The 22,829-nt window shown below is 42.2% G+C and overlaps 1 protein-coding gene and 2 non-coding genes across 3 annotated transcripts; 2 read left to right on the plus strand and 1 right to left on the minus strand.

Annotated features, from left to right (window-relative positions):
- Positions 1–2,179: 2,179 nt before the first annotated feature.
- Positions 2,180–2,285, plus strand: LOC141635880 (small nucleolar RNA R71). The gene has a single exon (XR_012540535.1). It is a non-coding gene; the product is annotated as a small nucleolar RNA R71 (small nucleolar RNA).
- A 9,907-nt stretch (positions 2,286–12,192) lies between these two features.
- Positions 12,193–12,298, plus strand: LOC141636316 (small nucleolar RNA R71). Its single transcript, XR_012540936.1, has one exon. It is a non-coding gene; the product is annotated as a small nucleolar RNA R71 (small nucleolar RNA).
- Positions 12,299–16,128: 3,830 nt separating this feature from the next.
- Positions 16,129–19,078, minus strand: LOC141628754 (uncharacterized). The gene is made up of 4 exons (XM_074441850.1): positions 18,551–19,078; positions 17,656–17,742; positions 16,989–17,019; positions 16,129–16,658 (listed from the first exon to the last, which is right to left on the minus strand). Exons 1-4 carry the CDS (start codon positions 19,076–19,078, stop codon positions 16,129–16,131), a joined length of 1,176 nt encoding a protein of 391 aa, XP_074297951.1.
- Between the last annotated feature and the right edge of the window lie 3,751 nt (positions 19,079–22,829).

Raw genomic sequence — 22,829 nt, forward strand, 5'->3', positions numbered from 1 at the left:
CCACGAGCTTGAACTTGAATCATTGGGAGGAGAATAGTTGACGTCCACATACGTGCGAACTTTTCTCATCCTTACTCCTTTCACACCGGCTTTGACATCGTCACTCCCACTTTGACTGACATTAATTGCACAATACCCTTTGACAGCTCCTACATTATTTTCATCTGTACCTGCAGCAAGGAAAACAGACGAACTTTCCTCCTTTTTGCTCTCAACCTGAGGCGGAAGGGTCACAATAGCAGCACAATGCTCCAAATTTTCGTTTCAAGTGTCATTAGGAGGGTCAATAGAAGGGAGGGCATTGCAAGGCTGAACTTGCATGGGAGCCCTTCGGAACTTAGACTGATGGAATATCAATTCCTCGTCCCCAACCTGAAAAGTCAATGTCTTGCCCCTGATGTCAATTACTGCACTGGCAGTGAACAAAAATGGCCTCCCTAAAATAATAGGGGTATGGGCATATTCGGGAATGTCAAGTACAACGAATTCAACGGGAATAAAGAACCTCCCGATCTTAACAGGTACGTCTTCTATGACACCTAGTGGCCGTGATATGCTACGGTCGGCCATCTGAACAGTCATATTTGTGCAATTAAACTTTGTCAAACCAAGTATCTTAGCCTGAGACAGCGGTAAGACACTCAAGCTAGCGCCAAGATCGCATAACGCGTTATCAATCAAATGGGTACCAATATGACACGGAATCGAAAAACTACCCGGTTCTGACTGTTTGGGAGGTAACTTATTCTGAACTAGGGCTGTCCCCACCTCGTTCAAAGCTACCATCTCATGATCATTAATGTGCCTCTTACGCGATAAAATTTCTTTCATAAATTTAAGGTAAGAGGGTACCTGTGTCAGCAGTTCGGCGAATGGCACAGTGACTTGCAAGCTTTTTAGGAGTTCGGCAAATTTGCCGAATTGTTGATTAGCCTTATAACTCTGCAAACGCCTCGGGAAGGGCACCGTGATGGGTATCTCGAGTCCCTTGTTCCTCTCTTCCAACGTGTCGGCCAGATCAAGCTCCAAACCCTTTGAACGCTTCTTTCCTCTCGAACGAGGTCTTTCAGATGATTTCTCACTCGATCGAGCACTAGCAGGCTCTCGATCGAGCTGTTCTTTATCTACACTACTCGATCGACCAAAAATACCATTCGATCGAGCTATTTCTTCAACAAAATCACTCGATCGACCAAAAATTTCACTCGATCGAGTCCTTTCTTCATCATTTTTACTCGATCGACCCCCTTTAAACAGTCGATCGAGTACTTTCCTTGTCGTCAGCTCCTTTTCTTCACCATAACACTGTTCATCAGCAATAATTTCCTTCCTCGGGTCTGATTTCAACACGTCTGGTCCCTCATATGAACGACCACTCCTCAAATTATTTAAATTTACCGTCTCATGTGGATTTTTATCAGCTTATGACAATAAATAACCCGGTTTCCTTATAGACTGGTTTGCGGCTAACTGGGCAACTTGAGTTTCAAGTGCCTTGATAGATGCATCTTTTTGTTGATCACTCAGCTGCCACTGGTTTGTCAACGACTGCAACATAGTCTTTAACTCACCTAGCTCACTTACTCCAGCAGAAGATGATGCACCTTGATTAGGTGTAGGAAAGGAAGGAGGCTTTTGAAAGCCTTGTTGAGTCTTATGTGGAGGGACATACGGCTGTTGGTGCTGCGGAGGAGGGGTAGGATTGAGCACATTTTGACTTGTCCACCTCAAATTAGGATGGACTGCCCCTTGGTTGTTATAATAGGAACCCCCTCCTTGCCTGTATTGTTGAAAAGCAAGGACTTGTTCCTTCTCTGTAAGACAGCCAACAGCAGTGTGACCGTCGTTGCTCCCACACCTCTCACATGTGACAGTCTCCCCTCTAGTAAGCAAATGGACTGTCCGAGGCTCCCCAGCAGAATGCAACTCTAACTTATCAAACCTAGCATTCATAGCTTCCAGCTGAGCCACAACTTGCTTATTGACTGCATGAATTGTCCTAATACCATCCCTCGGGTTTCCATACTCAGCACAGTGGTTCGCCATCTCTTCAATAAGGGCCCACCCCTTATCATCGCCAGTGTTCTCTTGGAATCTTCCGTTAGATGATGCATCAAGTATGGCTCTGTGATCATCGTACAACCCATTATAGAACTGGTTAGACAGAAACCACGGGTCAAAACCATGGTAAGGAAGAGACCTCACCAACTTCTTGAAACGGGACCATGCTTCATAGAAAGTCTCATCAGGTGCCTGCTTGAAACTTGTGATCTTTTCCCTCAGCTGATTGGTGCGCTGTGGAGGGAAATATCTCTTATAAAAAGCAAGAGCAAGGGTCTCCCAGTCTCTGACCCCCGCGGCCGTACGGTCCAAATTAGTCAGCCACTCCCTAGCTGAGTCAGTCAAAGAAAAAGGAAACAGCACCTCCTTAATCTTGTCTTGAGTTACCCCCTTTGTGGCGGAGATAGTAGAACAGTAGTTCATTTCGATCGAGCACTCTGATGCTCCATCTACTCGATCGAGAAGTCCCCTTTTTTTGCTTTACTCGATCGACCGAAAGAAACACTCGATCGACCATATTTTCACTCGATCGAGTACAAAAAGTACTCGATCGAGCTCTTTTCTCGCGTAAGCTCTTGAATTTCGTCTTTCTTCCTTTATATTTACGCAAAACTTCCCCAAACCTGCATAAAAACACGTGGAAAAGTTTCCCAAAATACCAAATACGCATACGAACAGTCTATAGTCTTAAATCTACGCTAAAAACAGTCTATAAACTAACTGTCCTAATTAAAAACAATAAAACAAATTCAACGGGAAATTAAAAATTATTTATTACAAGATGTTACACGGGGCATTTCCCCGCTTACTTTCCAATGCACTTCAGTAGCCCCTTGGTGGGCTCCTGACTGGAGGACGTCATCTCAGCAACGTTGACTGTCCTCTTCAACTTCCATGAGCTTGGATTTGAATCATTTAATTCTCTAGGAGGGGAATAGTTCACATCCACATAAGCACGAACTTTCCTCATCCTTGCTCCTCTATCACCGTCTTTAGCATCCTCACTTCCAGTTTGATTGACAATAATTGCACCATGTCCCTTGAAAGCTCCTTCATTGCTTTCATCTGTACCTGCAGCAAGGAAAACAGACGAACTTTCCTCCTTTTTGCTCTGAATCTGAGGCGGAAGGTTAACAATAGCAGCACAATACTCCGGATTTTCATCCGGAGTGTCAATAATAGGGTCAATAGAAGAGAGAGCATTGCAAGGCTGAGCTTACATGGGAGCCCTCTGGAGCTTAGACCGATGAAAATCAACTCTTCGTCCCCTACCTGAAAGGTCAAAGTCTTACCCCCGACGTCTATAACTTCACGAGCAGTAGACAAAAATGGTCTCCCTAAAATGATAGGGGTGTGTGCATCTTCGGGGATGTCTAAGACAACGAAATCAACGGGAATAAAAAATCTCCTGATCCTTACAGGTACGTCTTCTACTACACCTAGTGGCCGTGATATACTACGGTCGGCCATGTGGACAGTCATGTTGGTGCAACTCAGCTTTGTCAAACCAAGTCTCTTGGCCAGAGACAGCGGTAAGACACTCACGCTAGTGCCTAGATCGCATAGCGCGTTATCAATCAAATAGGTACCTATATGACATGGAATTGAAAAACTACCCGGATCTGACTGTTTTGGAGGTAACTTATTTTGAAATAGGGCTGACCCCACCTCAGTCAAAGCTACGGTGTCATTATCACTAATACTCCTCTTACGCGATAAAATTTCTTTCATAAACTTAAGATAAGAGGGTACCTTTGTCAGCAACTCAGTGAACGGCACAGTGACTTCTAAGCTTCTCAGAAGTTCGACAAATTTGCCGAATTGTTGATTGGCTTTTGTATTCTACAGCAGCCTCGGAAAGGTAACCGTGATGGGTATCTCGAGTCCCTTGTTTCTCTCTTCCAATGTATCACCCGGAGCAGGTTCGGTATCCTTTGGATGCTTCTTACCTCTCGAACGAGGCATTTCCGGTGATTTCTCGCTTACTCGAGCACTAACAGGCTCTCGAACAAGCTTCCCGTCATCAAAACTACTCGGTCGACCAAATTGCTCATTCGATCGAGTAGAATCTTCAGCAATATCACTCGATCGAGTGAAAATCTCACTCGATCGAACAACTCCACTTTCCTGTTCACTCGATCGAGTAGGAAAACTACTCGATCGAACGGTACCATTTTCTTGTTCACTCGATCGAGTACAAAAACCACTCGATCGAGCACTTTCATCCCCAAATCTGCTCGATCGACCACCTAAAACCAGTCGATCGAGCACTTGCTTTGCCGTCAGCTCACTTTCTTCGACAGAACACTGTTCATTATCAGTTATAGCCTTCCTCGGGTCTGATTTCAACACTTCCGGTCCCTCATATGAACGACCACTTCTCAGATTGATGAAATTTACCGTCTCATGTGGATTCTTCTCATTTTGAGTCGGTAAGTGAGCCTGCTTTCTCGTGGATTGATTCGTGGCTAATTGGGCAACTTGAGTTTCAAGTGCCTTAATGGACGCATCTTTCTGTTGATCACTCAGCTGCCACTGCTTCGTAAAGGCTTGCAACATAGACTTTAGCTCACCAATTTCACTCACCCCACCGGAAGATGATCCACCGTGATTAGGAGGAGTTAAGGAGGAAGGCTTCTGAAAGCCTTGTTGATTCTTATGTGGAGGAACATAAGGCTGCTACTGGTGCGGAGGAGGAGTAGGATTGAGCACATTTTGACTAGTCCACCTCAAATTGGGATGGACTGCCCCTTGATTATTGTAATAGGAACCCCCTCCTTGCCTATATTGTTGAAAGGCAAGGACTTGTTCCTTCTCTACAAGACAGCCAACAGCAGTGTGGCCATCATTGCTCCCACATCTCTCACAAGAAACGGTCTCTCCTCTAGTAAGAACATGGACCGTCTGAGGCTCCCCAGCAGCTTGTAACTCCAACTTGTCGAATCTAGCATTCATGGCTTCCAGCTGAGCCATAACCTGCTTATCAACTGCATGAACTGTTCTAATCCCATCCCTCGGGTTTCCATACTCAGCATTATGATTCGCCATCTTTTCAATAAGGGACCATCCCTTATAATGATCAGTATTCTCCTGGAATCCCCCACTAGATGCCGCATCAAGTATGGCTCTGTGGTCATCATACTGCCCATTGTAGAATTGATTAGCTAGAAACCATGGGTCAAAACCATGGTGAGGAATAGACCTCACCAACTTCTTGAATCGTGACCATGCTTCACATAAACTCTCATCGGGAGCCTGTCTAAAACTGGTAATCTTGGCCCTCAGCAGATTGGTGCGTTGTGGAGGGAAATATCTCATGTGAAAGGCAAGAGCAAGAGACTCCCAATCTGTAACCCTAATAGCTATGCGGTCCAAGTCAGTCAGCCACTCCCTGGCTGAATCGGCTAAAGAGAAAGGAAATAGAACTTCCTTAATCTTGTCTTGAGTTACCCCTTAGTGGCGGGGATAGTAGAACAGTAATCGGTAAAGGTCTCTATATGGTTCCTCGGATCTTCACCTGCCACACCTATATAAAGGTTTCTCTCCACCAGATTTATGTAAGAAGGACGGATATCGAATATATTCCCATCCTCTGTCTGAAGGTTGAAACCCTTTGGAATTGAGGTGGCTTTGGGCACCGAATGACTAGAAAGTTTAGGCATCATTACTGTGAAAATCGGACTGTCTTCAAAAAGAGAGTGATGTAGCTCTGGCTCGAAAGTACTCAAGTCTTCCTTTCGTGATTTTCTTTGCAGACGGAGTATATGCCTGAATAATCTCTCTGGCTCTGAATCAGCTAAAACTAATTCAAACCTGTTTGACCTGGGCATAAACAACACTGAAAGAAAATAATAAGAACGGCCTCAAGGAATAGAAATTCCCTGAGACTGATAAAATAAACGAAACAAAAACAGATAGGGCAATTGCCTCCCCGGCAACGGCGCCAAAATTTGACACGTCTATCGTATACCTGTCAAAAATAAACTAACTGAACTAACTATGTAGCTAGGGAAGTCAGGTCGATCTCCACAGGGAGGCAAGATATCTGTAAAAGTCCGTCTATTTGGTCACAAATGGGGGGGTTGTTTGAATTTTTTTTCTAAACTACGGAGTTTTAAAGGAAGAGAAGTAAAGGTAAGAGCAGTAAAAGCAAGGGAATAAGGTTAAACTATCAAGAGAGAAGGCACATGTCAAGATTTCGGTTCACTACGGTAGTCCAGTGACTCAGCTGTAAATGAGTCAGACGAATTAATGTAAGACGGATGTGGAAAGGTCCTTTCGGTCCACTTTCTATCCTAAAATACCACTAACTTAACTTTCATTCTCGTCAGGGTAGTCCACTGTTCATAGAAGGCCTATTTAGTCCAATCTTTCGATCTAGGATTAATTTTAGCAAGATTAAAAGGTGACTCAGTAGCGTGCACTCAACTAAGCCGATAAATACAATTAAATTGCTATGGTGACAGAGTCTCGTAATCAATTCATCTAATTCATTTACTACATCGTCACATTCCTACTGCAGATCCCCTTATCCCAACATGAAAGGGGTTTAGCTACTCATTACGCTAATTAAACTATCAATACTAACAGCAGATAAATTTCCAGCAGTAAACATTATGAAATAACAAATAAATTGCATAAAAGTAAATTAGGCCAAAGGAAATAATTAAAGTAAACAAGAAATTAAAGCAACAAATGATTGAATATTATTAAGAGAAGAGAAAAGAATTACAATCGAGTGAATCCGGCGTAAAGAACACGAAATCCGAGCAAGTAAATCTGAAGAACAAAGTTACAGTGAAGAAGAATGTTTTACGCAGTAAAGTTTGATAAAAGCTAAGTAGTAAGTAAAATCTGATACTAATGACCTAACTAAAGCTTGCTTAAATAGAAAATAATTAAGTTTTGCGGAATAAAAAATAACACGGGCTAAATAAAAGCCCATAACAGCGAAACCACTCGATCGAGTTTAATAAAACCACTCGATCGAGTAAAACCTCAACCTAATCTACTCGATCGAGTAGATAGTTACTCGATCGAGTAACTCGTCTTTCAGCAACTTAAGGATCGAGTAGAAAACTACTCGATCGACCATCAGAGGACGCAGAAACCGTTCGATCGAGTCTTCTGTCTTCATTTCAGCTCAAACTCGTGCCCGACTGCCTTGTAATCCATGCCATCACGCTTCCCAACGCAGTATCTCACTCTGGAAAATCCCATCTCCTCTAAATGCATGCAAAAAGGACGAAAAGGAGTACGATTCCACTACTTTCGCATTCATTTCTACAAAATGGACAAAACGAACCAAAGTAGCCAATTCGGGGCAAAATACTATAAAAACAGTATAAAAATGCATAGAAATACATGCTGAAATAGGCTAAAAAGATTATATAAAATGAACGTATGATCTTCCTTTCGTGATTCTCTTTGCAGACGGAGTCTATGCCTGAACAGTCTCTCTGGCTCAAAATCAACTGAAACTAACTCAAACCTGTCTGACCTGGGCATACAGAACACTGAAAGAAAATAAATAAGAACTGCCTCAAGGAATAAAAATTCTCTGAGACGGATAAAATAAACGAAACAAAGACAGATAGGGCAATTGCCTCCCCGGCAACGGCGCCAAAATTTGACAGGCTGTTGTATACCTATCAAAAATAACTAACTAAACTAACTATATAGCTAGGGAAGTCAGGTCGATCACCTCAAGGAGGTATGATATTTGTAAGAGTCCGTCTATTTGGTCACAAATGGGGGGTGTTTATAATTTAATTTTTAAACTAAAAAGGTTTAAAGGAAGAGAAATTAAGGCAGAAAATAGGATTAAACTATCAGAAGAGAAGGGACATGTCAGGAATTTGGTTCACTACGGTAGTCCAGTGACTCAACTGTAAACAACTTAGATAAATTAATGCGAGACGGATATGGAAAGGTCCTTCCGGTCCACTTTCTATCCTAAATCACCACTAACTTAACTTCCGTCCTCGTCAGGGTAGTCTACTGTTCATAGCAGGTCTATTTAGTCCAATCTTCCTGTCCAGGATTAAATTTAACCAGATTAAAAAGGTGACTTGGAAGCGTGCACTCAACTAAGTCGGTAAATACAGTTATATTGCTATGGGGACAGAATCTCACAAATAATTCATCCAACTTATTTACTACATCGTCACATTTCTACCGTAGATCCCCTAATCCTAACATGAGACAAATTAGCTACTCATGCTATTAATATTATCAGAACTAATAACGACGAATGAACTAAAAATAAACATAATGAAACGATAATCAAATTGCATAAAAGTAATTAGGGCAGAAAGTAAAAGGAACAAAACAAACAATTAAAATAAATGAAAGAGAGATTAATATCAAGAAAGGAGAAAGAGATTACAATCACAAGAATCCGGCGTAAAGAACAAACAAATCCGAGCGAGAAAATCCCAAAGCAAAAGTTACAGTAGAGAAGAAAAGAGTAACGCAGTCTTTTTTTTGTGAAGATGAATGATAGATAAAACTTAGATAGAATAGAATATCCTAATGACCTAGCTAATGTACGTTTAAATAGAAAATATGCTAAGTCCAACAACTAAAACAAGTTCACGGGCTAATTAAAGCCCACGCCAGCCCAAACCACTCGATCGAGTAGTCTGAAACCACTTGATCGAGCATTTCTCCAAAATATCTACTCGATCGAGTAGAATTGTTACTCGATCGAGTAACCTCAATTTCCAGCTCTTGTTGATCGAGTATAAAACTACTCGATCGACCATTCTCAGCTATAGAAACCACTCGATCGAGTGATAAAACAGCTCGATCAAGTATCCTTCCTTCAGATCAGCTCAAACTCGTGACCGACTGCCTCGTAGACCGTTCCTTCACGCATCCCAATGCAATATCTCGCTCTGAAAAATCCCCTCCCCTCAAAATGCATGCAAAAAGAGCGAAAATGGTACGATTCCACTACTTTCGCGTTCATTTCTACAAAACAGACAAAACGAACCAAAGTAGCCAATTCGGGGGCAAAATGCAATATAAACAGTACGAAAGTACATAGAAATACGTGCTAAAATAGGCTAAAAAGACAATATAAAATGCACGTATCAACTTACTTGGTGAAAGAGACCCACAAATTAGCAACTAATCGACAGAAAACAAAGCAAATTGGGCGATTTTCAAGCAAAAACCGCAAACCCTAATTCCTACAATTGAACGCAAAAACGAATGAAAATCAAAGGGGAAATATGGGGGAAATGTCGGATTAAAAGCAAGGAACAATTTTTAGGTGTTGGATTTGGTGATGGGCAAAAGATTATGGAGGATTTGGGGGTTTCAAAATGGTGAAGACGAAAAATGAAGAAGAAATGAAATAAGGAAAGAAAATAGGGAGTTTAAGGGACACTTCATGCGTGTTATAAACATTTTCACTCGATCGAGTGATTTTAAATTACTCGATCAAGGACTTCTAGCTCCAATTCACTCGATCAAGTAGAAATCTACTCGATCGAGAACTCCCTTATTTTACCAACTCGATCGAACAGCTGCAAAACCCTCGATCGAACCCTTTTTTGCAATATCCTCTCGATCAAGTACTTTTCCTCGCGTATGTCTTCAAGATGCGTTAAAACTTCCCCAAACCTGCGTAAAAACGGTTGCAAAAATATCCCAATATACCAAATACAAAAAGTAACAATCTATGGTCTTTCTAACTACGCTAAATATGTCTAAATTCTAATTGTCCTAATAAACGCAATAAAACAAATTCAACGGAAATTAAAAATTAGGTTTTACAATTTGTTACACGGGGCATTCCTCGCTCACTTCTCAAAACAATTCAGTAGCCCCACGTAGGGCTTCTGACTGGAGGATATCACTTCAACATCACTAACCGTCCTCTTCATTCACCAGGAGCTTGTACTTGAATCAGTCGGAGGAGAATAGTTGACGTCCACATACGCACGAACTTTTCTCGTCCTGATTCCTTTCTCACCAGCTTTAACATTATCACTCCCAACTTGATTGATCTCAATCGCACCATGACCTTAGACATCTCCTGCATTTTCATCTGTACCTGCAGTAAGGAAAACAGACGAATTCTCCTCCTTTTTGCTCACAAGCTGAGGTGGAGGGGTCACAATAGCAGCAAAAAATTCCAAATTTCCATCTGGAGCGTCAATATGAGGTTTAGTGGAGGAAAGGGCATTGCAAGGCTGAGCTTGCATGGGAACCCTTCGAGACTTAGACTGATGGAATATCAATTCCTCATCCCCAACCTGAAAAGTCAATGTCTTACCCCCGACATCTATCACTGCACGAGCAGTGAATAAAAATGGTCTCCCTAAAATAATAGGGGTATGAGTATCCTCGGGGATGTCAAGCACAACAAAAACAACGGGAATAAAGAACCTCCCAATCTTAACAGGTATGTCCTCAATGACACGTAATGGCTGTGATATACTACGGTCGGCCATCTGTATATTCATGTTCGTGCAATTAAATTTAGTCAAACTAAGTCTCTTAGCGAGAGCCAGCGGTAAGACACTCACGCTAGCGCCAAGATCGCATAATGCGTTGTCAATCAAGTGGCTACCTATATGACACGGAATCGAGAAACTACTCGGGTCTGACTGTTTGGGAGGTAACTTATTTTAAACTAGGGCAGTCCCTACCTCGGTCAAAGCTATCGTCTCATGATCATTAACATGCCTCTTACGTGATAAAATTTCTTTCATAAATTTAAGGTAAGAGGGTACCTATGTCAGCAACTCGGCGAATGGAACTGTGACTTGCAAGCTTTTCAGGAGCTCGACAAATTTGCCGAATTGTTGATTGGCCTTCGTGTTCTGTAATCGCCTCGGGAAGGGCACGGTAATAGGTATCTCGAGCCCCTTGTTTCTTTCTTCCAACGTGTCGGCTGGATTAAGCTCCTTGTCACTCGATCGAGACTTCTTACCTCTCGATCGAGGTCTTTCAGGAGAGATTTCACTCGATCGAGCATTAGCAGGCTCTCGATCGAGGTCTTCATTATCAGCAACAGTCGATCAAGCAAAACTGCCCCTCGATCGAACTCTTTCTTTAGCAATATCACTCGATCGAGTGGTTTGGACTTCTCGATCGAGCTGTTCATTTTCCTGTTCACTCGATCGAGCAAGATTTTCACTCGATCGAGTCCTTTCTTCATATGTTTTCCTCGATCGACCCCCTGAAACTAGTCGATCGAGCACTTTCTTCGTTGTCAGCTCGTTTTCATCAACAGTAACCCGTTCATTAGCAGTAATACTCTTCCTTGGGTCTGAATTCAATAGCTCGGGTCCCTCTTATGAACGACCGCTTCTGAGATTTATTTAATTTACCGTCTCATGTGGATTCTTATCGGCTTGTGATGGAAAATGACCCTGCTTCCTCGTGGACTGGTTCGCGGCTAAATGGGCAACTTGGGTTTCAAGTGACTTAATAGATGCGTCTTTTTGTTGGTCACTTAGCTGCCATTGCTTTGTCAATGACTGCAACATCGTCTTCAACATAGATAGCTCACTTACCCCACCTGAAGATGATCCACCTTTATTAGGAGGAGGAAAGGAAGGAGGATTTTGAAAGCCTTGTTGAACCTTATGAAGAGGGACATATGGCTGCTGCTGTTGCGGTGGAGGAGTGGAATTAAGCACATTTTGACTTGTCCACCTCAAATTGGGATGGATAGCCGCTTGGTTGTTATAATAAGAACCTCCTCCTTGCCTATATTGTTGAAAAGCAAGGACATGTTCTTTCTCCGTAAGACAGTCAATAGCAGTATGACCGTCATTACTCCCACACCTCTCACATGTGACGATGTCCTGTCTAGTTAACAGATGAACCGTCTGTTGATTGATCTACAGTAGGTTTCAGTTCTAATCTATCAAATCGGGCATTCATGGCTTCGACCTCACCCACAACTGCCTTGTCAACCGCGTGAACTGTTCGAATACCGTGTCGTGGGTTCCCATATTCAGCACAATGGGTCGCCATATCCTCAATAATGGCCCATCCCTTATCATCATCAGTATTCTTAGAAATCTTCCATTGGATGAGGCGTCAAGTATAGCTTTGTGGTCATCGTACAACCCATTGTAGAACTGATTGGACAGAAACCACGGATCAAAACCATGGTGAGGAAGAGTCCTCACCAACCTCTTGAACCGACACCAAGCTTCATAGAAAGTCTCATCAGGTGCCTGTTTGAAACTAGTATTCTTTGCCCTCAGCTGATTAGTGCGGTGCGGAGGGAAATACGTTTTATAGAAAGCAAGCACGAGAGTCTCCCAATTCGTGATATCCGCGGTCGTACAGTCTAAGTCAGTCAGCCACTCCCTGGCTAAGTGAGTCAAAGAAAAAGAAACAGCACCTCCTTAATCTTGTCTTGAGTTACCCCCTTTGTGGCGGGGATAGTAGAACAGTAGTTCGTAAAGACCTCCATATGCTTCCTCGGGTCTTCACCTGCCACACCTCTATAAAGATTTCTCTCTACCAGATTGATATAAGATGGGCGGATGTTAAAATTATTACCATCCTCAGTCTGGAGGTTGAAACTCTTGGGAATAGAAGATTCTTTAGGCTCCAAATGACCTGCAATATTCGGCATGTTTACTGGTTGGTTTACAGAACTGAGATTGTCTTCTCCTAAAGACTGGCCTTCTGTAAATAGGAAATGTTGAAGCTCAGGTTCGAAAGTACTCAAGTATTCCTTTCGTGATTCTCTTTGCAGACGGGGTCTATGCCTAAACAGTCGCTCTGGCTCAGAATCAGCTGAAACTGGGCATACACAACACTGAAATAGATAAATGAGAACTGTCTCAAAGAATAAAAATTCCCTGAGACGGATAAAATAAACAAAACAAGAACAGATAGGGCTATAATCTCCCCGGCAACGGCGCCAAAATTTGACAGGGCAGTCGTATACCTATAAAAAATAACCAAATAAACTAACTATATAGCTAGGGAAGTCGGGTCGATCTCAACAGGGAGGCAAGATATTTGTAAAAGATCCGTCTATTCGGTCACAAAATGGGGGTTGTAAATTTGGTTTTCTAAACTAAAAAGGCTTAAGAGAAAGAGAAATAAATAAGAGCAGTAAGGGCAGGAAACGAGAATAAGAATATCAATAAAGAGAGAACATGTCTGGATTTCGGTTCACTATGGTAGCCTAATGACTCAACTGCAAATAGTCTAGATAACTCATCGTGAGACGGATGTTGAAAGGTCCTTCCGGTCCACTTTCTATCCTAGATTTCCACTAACTTAACTTCCGTCCTCGTCAGGGTAGTCTACTGTTCATAGCATGTCTATTTTGTCCGATCTTCCGATCCAGGATTAAGTTTAACCAGATTAAAGGGTAACTTAGAAGCGTGCACTCAACTAAGTCGGTAAATACAATTAAATTGTCATGGGTACATGATCTCACCAATAAGTCATCTAACCTATTCGCTACATCATCACAATTCTACCATAGAACCCCTAGTCCCAACATGAATTAAATTAGCTACTCATACTATCAATATTGTCAAGATTAGTAATAATGAATAAACTAATAACAAACATATTGAAATTGTAATAAAATTGCATAAAAGAGATGAGGGCAGAAATTAAGAGAATTAAACAAGACAAATAATGCAAACAAATGAAAGATTAAGATTAACGGTGAGTAAGAGATTAAAATCGCGAGAATTCCGGCGTAAAGAACACAAGATCCATGCAAAATAACCTGAAAGCAAAAGTTACAGTGAAAGAGTTTAGGGAAAAGAGAAAGCAGCGTAATTAAGAGTGTTAAGCAATGAAAGATTGATAATAAGATCTAAATGACCTAATTAACTCACGCTTAAATAGAAAATAACAAGTCCATTAACGAAAATAAACATTCACGGATTAATTAAGGCCCGTGAAACCTCAATCCACTCGATTGAGCAGTTTAAAACAGCTCGATCGAGAAATTCAGCCAGCAAACCATTGGATCGAGTAGAAATATTACTCGATTGAGTAACCTTGAATTTCAGCAATTCGCTCGAGTACAGCAAATTGCTCGATCGACCTCCTCAGCTTGTGAAACCACTCGATCGACTAAAAAGTCTTCGATCGAGTGTTCTTCCTCCAAAACAACTCCAACTCGTTGTCGACTACTTCGTAGACCATTCCTTCACGTATCCCAATGCAGTATCTCGCTCTGAAAATCCCGTCTCCTCAAAATGCATGCAAAACAGGACGAAAATGGTACGGTTCTACTACTTTCACGTTCATTCCTACAAAATAGACAAGACGAACCAAAGTAGCCATTTCGGGGCATAATGCAATATAAACAGTACAAAAGTATATGGAAATACGTGCAAAAATAGGCTAAAAAGACTATATAAAATGCACGTATCAACCATCAAAGAAAAATTATTATAAAAATGCCAAAACTGTTTAAAGTATAAATACAACTGGAATTGAACTCAAAACATTTACAACTAAAACTGTCATGGAACTAAAGCAAAACTGTCAACGGAAGCTAGATAAAACTGGTGACGACTCGACCCCCATGCAAACCCGCGAGCAATTTACAGCTATACCTGCTCAATCAACTGCACACAATCCCTGAATGGATCACCAGAGTTTTGAAAACAATACCGGGGTCAGTGAACTGTAAAATCAACGTAAGAACTCATAACACAAACGATACAATCAATTCAATTTCAGTATCAATCTCCAACTCCATTACCAATCAAAAACTGACTACACACTTGAGTGTGTAGTTCTGCCAGATTACCCATCGCAACAGGTTATCCTCACCTCCAGTGGGGGACCACAGCCATTCCCACATAATCCCCGCTCATCGCAATGAGCGCACCCAGATCATTAATGTGCACACACCCCCTTGTGACGGGAGCCACAACAGGCGAACATGGGGTTGGAACCATCTCTCGAACATGGTCCCATCTCAACAATACCGATCTCAATATCAACAAACCAATATCACTCAAGCAATATCAATCCAATTCAACATGTTAATCAATCAATCAATCACCACAATCTGAAATTAATTACACAATCAACAGAGTAGGGAAACCCTACCTTATTAGCGAATCTGAAATCAACAAACAATAGCGGAAGTTAGAAGCGTTCCTCTACGAACTTGTCACCTAGCAATAAATCAGAACAATACTATATAAAAATCATACCAATCAACTCTTTTTCCAACCTAATCAATTAGGGCAAAACCCTAAAGGACATACATAACTAACTAATAAGGTACTAAAGACTTACCAACAAAACCAATATGGACAAGACGGATTGAAGACTCAAGATCGATCAATTAGCCTTGGGAGTTATTAGGGTGATTAGAGAGGTGATAAGCGTCGTTAGGTTTTGTAAAAAGTGATTTGTAAACTGATAACACGTAATTTATAATCTCTAATCACCTTAATCAAAACCGCGGAAATTAATCCCGTCAGACCGAGTACTCGGTCGAGTACCTAGGTTACTTGGCCGAGTGCGCCTGGACAGTAACCTCACCAGAAGTCACACGACGACTTACTCGGTCGAGTTCCACTTACTCTTCCGAGTAACTGAGGACCAGGAAGCCGTGCTATTACAGTCTTCCCTCCTTAAAACGAACTTCGTCCCCACAGTTCATACCATACCCAAAACAACATGTAACACCAACTACTCAAGGACACTAACAACACCAACTATGGCCAACTAAACAACCCAACTATAGCTCACACATAGCAACAACACAAACATACCGACCTCAAACTATCCCAAAACACACATGCGACGATCTCCTACCCCCTTAAAAGACAACGGTTATGTCTCTGTAACCAAACATACCTGATAAAAAAGGTATGGGTAGCGTTCTCTCATAGCCTCCTTCGGTAGTAGCTTCTTCCATGTTTTTTCCATGTTGTGATTAGACCATAGCACCTTAAGCAAGACTATTTCACCATTCCTTGTCTTGCGTACCTTACGATCTAAAATCTCCTTAGGAACCTCTGCATAAGTTAGATCCTCATCTAACTCGATATTCTCGACCTCAAGTACATGTAACGGATCACTCACATACATTCAAAGTTGTGATACACGAAACACATTATGGACCCGATCAAGCGATGGTGGTAAGAATAGCTGATAGGTTACCACACCTATCTGATCTAAAATCTCATAGAAACCGATGAACTTCTGGCTCAACTTTCCTCTCTTGCCAAGCCTCATAACTCCTCGCATAGGTGACACTTTTAAGAGAACCTTGTCACTTACCGCAAACTCAATGTCCGTGCGATGCAAATCCGCGTAACTCTTTTGTCTATGTTGAGCTGCTTTCATCTTTTGGCAAATCAAGTGTACTTGGTCAATTATATCTTGCACCATCTGTGGTCCTAAGATTACAGCTTTAGCACTGTCATCCCAATAAAACAGACTCCTACACTTCCTGTCATACAAAGCATCAAAAGGCGTCATCCCAATACTAGAGTGATAGCTGTTATTGTAAGAAAACTCTATCAAATCCATTCTATCCTCCCAATTCCCACCAAATTCCATAGCACAAGCTCGCAACATATACCCTAGAGTCTTGATAGTTCTTTTAGTTTGGCCATCTGTCGCAGGATAAAATGTTGTACTCATCTTTAAGGTAGTTCCCATCAATTCTCAAATCTTGCCAAAACCGTGATATGAACCTCGCATCTCGATCCCACACTATATCCTTTGGTACCCTATGTAACCGAACCACATGCTTCCTGTACTCCAAAGCTAGCTGAATCTTACCCCAAGTATCTTTCATTGGAATAAAATGAGTTGACTTGGTTAGACGGTCGACGATAACCCAAATCATATTGTTACCCAGCCGAGTCCTTGGTAACCCCACGATGATCTCCATACAGATCACTCCCATTTCTATTCCGGCACCTCAAGTGACTTAATCTTACCTTGTGGTCTCCGTTGCTCACCCTTTACCCTCTGGCAAGTTAAACACCTAACCACGAACTCAGCAACATCTTTCTTCATACCGAGCCACCAAAACGTCTTCTTCAAATCCTTATAAAGCTTGTCACCACCTAGATGTACTGAATAAAAACTTCAATGAGCCTTCGTCATGATCAACTTCTTCAAGTCAACTTCACTAGGTATATACCACCTCCCATCAAAACGAACACTCCCATCTGTGTGGATAGAAAACCTCAAAACTTAAACACTCTCTACTCTTGACTTCCACTCTTTTAATCTATGGATCAAGTTCCTATTTCCTTTTGATATCATCATAAATTTCAGGCTCTATAGTCAAATCGCCAATGGCATCACCCTTGCGAATCATATGAATCCCCATCCTAGTTATCTCATCTTTTAGTATCATAAAAGACATAGCGGTACACAATGAATGCACACTCTTCCTACTCAAAACATCTGCCACCACATTAGCCTTCCCCTCATGATAGATGATTTCCATATCGTAGTCCTCAATCAGCTCCATCCACCGTCTCTGACGCATATTTAACTCTTTCGGAGTGTAGATGTACTTCAAACTCTTATGATCCGAAAACACCTTAAAGGTCGTCCCTATAGAGATAGTACCTCCAAATCTTTAGATCAAATTACCACTACACCCAGTTCCAAATCATGAGTAGGATAGTTCTTCTCATACGGCTTCGCCTGCCTCAAAGCATAGGCGATAACCATCCCATTCTGCATCAAGACACAACCCAACCCATTATTTGAAGCATCGGTATATACCTCAAATTTCTCACTTCCCTCAGGTAAAGCTAAGACGGGAGTTGTGGTCAAGTGCTCCTTTAATGTTTGGAACGCTGTTTCACAACTCTCATCCCAATAAAATCTGGTCTCTTTCATCATCAAAGCTGTCATAGGTCTAGCGATCTTAGAGAAGTCTTTCACAAACCTCTTGTAGTAGCAAGCTAAACCCAAGAAACTCCGGATCTCAGCAAAATTCTTCGGTGCTTTCCAATTTCACACTGCCTTATTCTTACTATGATCCACCGACACACTTTCCTTCCAGATCACATGGCCCGGAAGAGCCACCCTCTCTTACCAGAAATCACCCTTAAATAACTTGGCATACAGCTGATTATCTCGTAAAGTCTGCAGTACTAACCTCAAGTGCTCCTCGTGCTCTTCCTTAGTCTTATAGTAGACCAAGATGTCATCAATTAAGACGACCACAAACCTATCCAAGAACGGACTGAAGATCCGGTTCATAAGATCCATGAATACTGCTGGTGCGTTAGTCAACCCGAAAGGCATTACCACATACTTATAGTGACCATACCGTGATCGAAAACTTGACTTTGGGATATACTCTTCAACTATCCTTAACTGGTGATAGCCCGACCTCAGATCGATTTTAGAAAACACTCCGACTCCACTCACCTGGTCAAAAATATCATCAATCCTTGGCAAAGGATATCTGTTCTTCACCGTGACATGGTTTAAGTCTGTAGTCGATGCATAGCCTCATACTACCGTCCTTTTTCACGAACAAAACTGGTGCACCCCAAGGCGATACACTAGGTCGGATGTGCCCCTTGTCCAATAACTCATCCAATTGCTTTTTTAACTCCTCCAACTCCTTAGGTCCTATGCGGTACGGAGCCTTAGATATAGGTCCCGTCCCTGGTTTAAGCTCAACACTAAAGTCAATGTCCCTCTTAGGAGATAACCCTGGTATCTCATCCGAAAAAACATCCCCGAACTCACTAACCACTGGTATATCTATTGATGATGGCTCTTCCACCCGAGTATCCCATATATGGCAAAGGATAAAAGGACACTTCTTTCTCAAACATGACTTCAAAGTCATCAATGCGATCAGTTTCATCTTGGGCATTACAACAAACCCCCTATATGACACTTTGGTTCCCTTAGGCCCTTTCAAAGACACTCTCTTCTGCCGACAATCTATCTTAGCCTCGTACTTACCCAACCAATCAACCCCAACTATGATCTCAAACCCCTCCAAAGGAAACTCTAACAGATTGACTGGTAAGTCTACTTGCCCAACCATCATAGACACCCCTTTTTATAACTTTGTACATGACACGGACTCTCCCAAAGGTATAAACACATCATCTTTTACCAACTCATACTCTCCCAAACCCATAGCTATAGCATGACCCCTAGACACAAACGAGTGGGTTGCCCCTGAATCAAACAAAAATAAAGACGGTGTGTTATGAATAAGTAAAGTACCAGTAACCACATGCGTATCATCCTCAGCTTCCTGCTTGCCCATTATAAAGAGTTGACCGCTGTTCTTCTAACCTCCACCCTGAACCGTAGTTGCTGAAGTGGTAGGCTTAGCCGCCGAGTTCTGAGCCATGCTATTGTTCGGACGCTGGTAGGACCCTCCATTATTGCGGTTGTAGCCGCCATTGTTGTTTTTTTGGGTTCCTTTATTACCCCCACGATCCAACTCACCTATTACTAGCCAAACTCTAACTTGGAGCATGCGAGTAGTTCCCTTGGTATGACCTCGAAAAACGTCCTCCTCCTCCTACAGTGCTCATACACTCAAACTGTTTTTAGCCCGTCCTACCACAGTTGAAACATAAAAGAGTGGAGTTCTCACTAATACTCCAGCCGCCTCTTCCCCAAGCTCGAGATCCTCCGCCATAGCTAGATCCCCCAGAAAAAGTCCTAGCTTGATTGTGATTGCTCCTCTTCTGGCTTAACAGATTGCCACCCCACTCTCAGCCTTTCTCTTTTCAACACTCTTTTCTATGGCCTCCTTGGCCATGTCCACTAGCCTCTCAGCGTTCCCCGCCCTTGCATAGATATCCTTAAGATCACCCCAGTTGGTAGCCTTTCCATGATCTTTACTGCCTACCCTCTCTCAAATCGAAGAGCCAAACTACGCTGACTCAGTTGCATGTCCTGCGCATATCATGATAGCTCGATAAACCAATGGTAGTACTCCATGATGGTCATGTCATCAGCCAAAGAAAAGGAATCAAACTCAGCCCTCAACTTATGGCGAATGTGCTCCGGAACAAAGTGATCTCTCATAGCCCTCTTGAATCCTACCTATGGAATTGCAGGTTGACCCAGCTTCCTGTAGAATGCACGAGCCCCTTCCCTTTCATTTTGCCACCAAACCCCAGCCTCATCCCTTAGGTAGAACGCAGCCTGTTCTACCATCATCTCCTCCGGACAACGAACAACCTCTAGCACACTCTCCATATCCCGGTGCCAATTTTCAAGCAGCTTTGGCTCACCAGTGCCCTCATAAATAATGGGATTGAAGCGAGAAATGGTGGTGCTCAGCCGGGATGCATCCACTGGTGTTCCTTCCCCTTTTCCCATATTCTTTAGTGCCTCCATGAGCACTTCTTGGTGCTCAATCATTCTGTCAACCTCCTCAAGAATCATCTCAAATGCCTGAAGGTACGCGGTTAAACTCTTTGGTGGCATTTTGAGCTGATATAACTAAGATAAATGTAAGAACATAGCCTACGACTCCAAATAAATAACATGTCCGCCATAGAGGTACTCGTTCGAGTACCTTGGGGTACTCGGTCGAGTACGAACTACTCAATCGAGTACTAAAACTACTCGGCCGAGTATCCAACTTCAGTAGCTAACCTCAGATAACACATAAAGCATACTCGGTCTAGTACTCTAGGTACTCGGTCGAGTATGCCCCACTAAATCAAGTACCCCACATACTCGGCCGAGTGGTCATAACCAGTAACTGCTGTCCAAAACTCACATACCAACACTCGGTCGAGTGCCTGGCTACTCGGCCGAGTATCCCCTACTCGGTCGAGTACCCGCCTTACTCGGCCGAATCATGCCAGAAAATGCTATAACTCGTAGCTACACATCATGTATACATATCATCTCCCTTACTCATATTACTAAACATTCAAAAGCCATATAGTAACATCCATCATGCTCATATCATTCACAATATTCTATATTCATGCAATCATACAACTTCCAGTCCATCCAACCTTCTCACAAGAAACATATAAAACACATGTAACGACTTCCCAAAATGCCCCGTAGTGACCGACTCAAATTTGGAAGGTCCAAATTGCGGCTTTAGGACGTCTCCCAAGCCTTTGCGGTAGCTCCAAACAACTCCTACCTGGGTTCATTTTAGTGAGACACCCTATGTTCATTTGTTCATTGGTTTTAGGTCCCAACATCATCGCTCTGATACCACTTTAATTTGTAACACCTCCATACACAAAGTTGCCTTACCAAGAACCACCCTAGCATATCAAGTGCTACCATCTCGGCTGCCCGAGGTAGAGTATATAAAATTGACCATCAAAGAATAATTATTATAAGAATGCCAAAACTGCTTAAAGTATAAATACAACTGGAATTAAACTCAAAATGTTTACAACTAAAACTGTAATGGAACTAAAGCAAAATTGTCAACGGAAGCTAAATAAAACTTGTGACGACTCGACCCCCATGCAAACTCGCAAGCTATCCACAGGTATACCTAGTCAATGAACTGCTCACCATCCCCAAATGGATCACCACAGTTTTAAAAACAATACAGAGCCAGCCAACTGTATAATCAAGATAAGAACTCAAAACACAAACGATACCATCAATTCGACTTCAATATCAATCTCCAACTCCATTATCAATCAATAACTGACTACACACTTGAGTGTGTAGTCCTGCCAGATTACACATCGCAATAGGTAATCATCACCGCCAGTGGGGAACCGCAGCCGTTCCCACCTAAGCCCCGCTCATCGTAACGAGTGCACCCAGATTATTAATGTGTACACCACCCTTGTGACGGGAGCCACAAGAGGCAAATATGGGGTTGGAACCATCTCGCGAACATGGTCCCATCCCAACTATACCGATCTCAATATCAACAAACCAATATCACTCAAGCAATATCAATCCAATTCAACATGTTAAGCAATCAATCAATCACCACAATCTTAAATTAATTACACAATCAACTGAGTAGGGAAACCCTACCTTATTAGCGAATCTGAAATCAAAAAACAAAAGCGGAAGCTAGAATCGTTCCTCTACGAACTCGTCACCTAGGAATAAATCACAACAATACTATATCACAATCATAACAATCAACCCTTTTCCCAACCTAATCAATTAGAGAAAAACCTTAAAGGACATACATAACTAATTAACAAGGTTTTAGAGACTTACCAATGAAACCGATACGAACAAGACGGATTGAAGACTCAAGATCGATCAATTAGACTTAGGAGTTATTAGAGTGATTATAGAGTTGATAAGCGTCGTCAGATTTTCTAAAAAGTGATTTGTAAACAAGTAACACGTAATTTATAATCTCGGCCGAGTACGTGGGGTAATCGGCCGAGTAAGACCTACTCGGCCGAGTGCTCCTGGACAGTAACCTGACCATAAGTCATACGACGACTTACTCGGTCGATTTCCACTTACTCTGCCGAGTAAATCACTACGACAAATGAGCACTTGGGCCACGGCTAAATTCGTGGCGCAAGTGCTAAATTTCCGTGGCTAAATCATTTTGCCACGGGAATACCTTCCGTGGTGCAAGTGGCCATGGCAAAGAGATAGCCACGGGAAAAACAAGAACGTGGCTATTATTGAATTTTTGGCCACGGACTGTCTCGTAGCTAATAACTCCCGTGGCCAAAGAAATTTCCCGTGGCGAAAAAATAATTCCCGTGGCAAACAATATATATGAAAATTAAACAAATAAATCGTAAAATAATTTATTTATTTTTCACAATGGGTATTTTATCATATATGGAACCGTGACAATCTAG

The sequence above is a fragment of the Silene latifolia genome, chromosome Y, assembly GCF_048544455.1.
Source record: "Silene latifolia isolate original U9 population chromosome Y, ASM4854445v1, whole genome shotgun sequence".
Lineage (NCBI taxonomy): Eukaryota > Viridiplantae > Streptophyta > Magnoliopsida > Caryophyllales > Caryophyllaceae > Silene > Silene latifolia.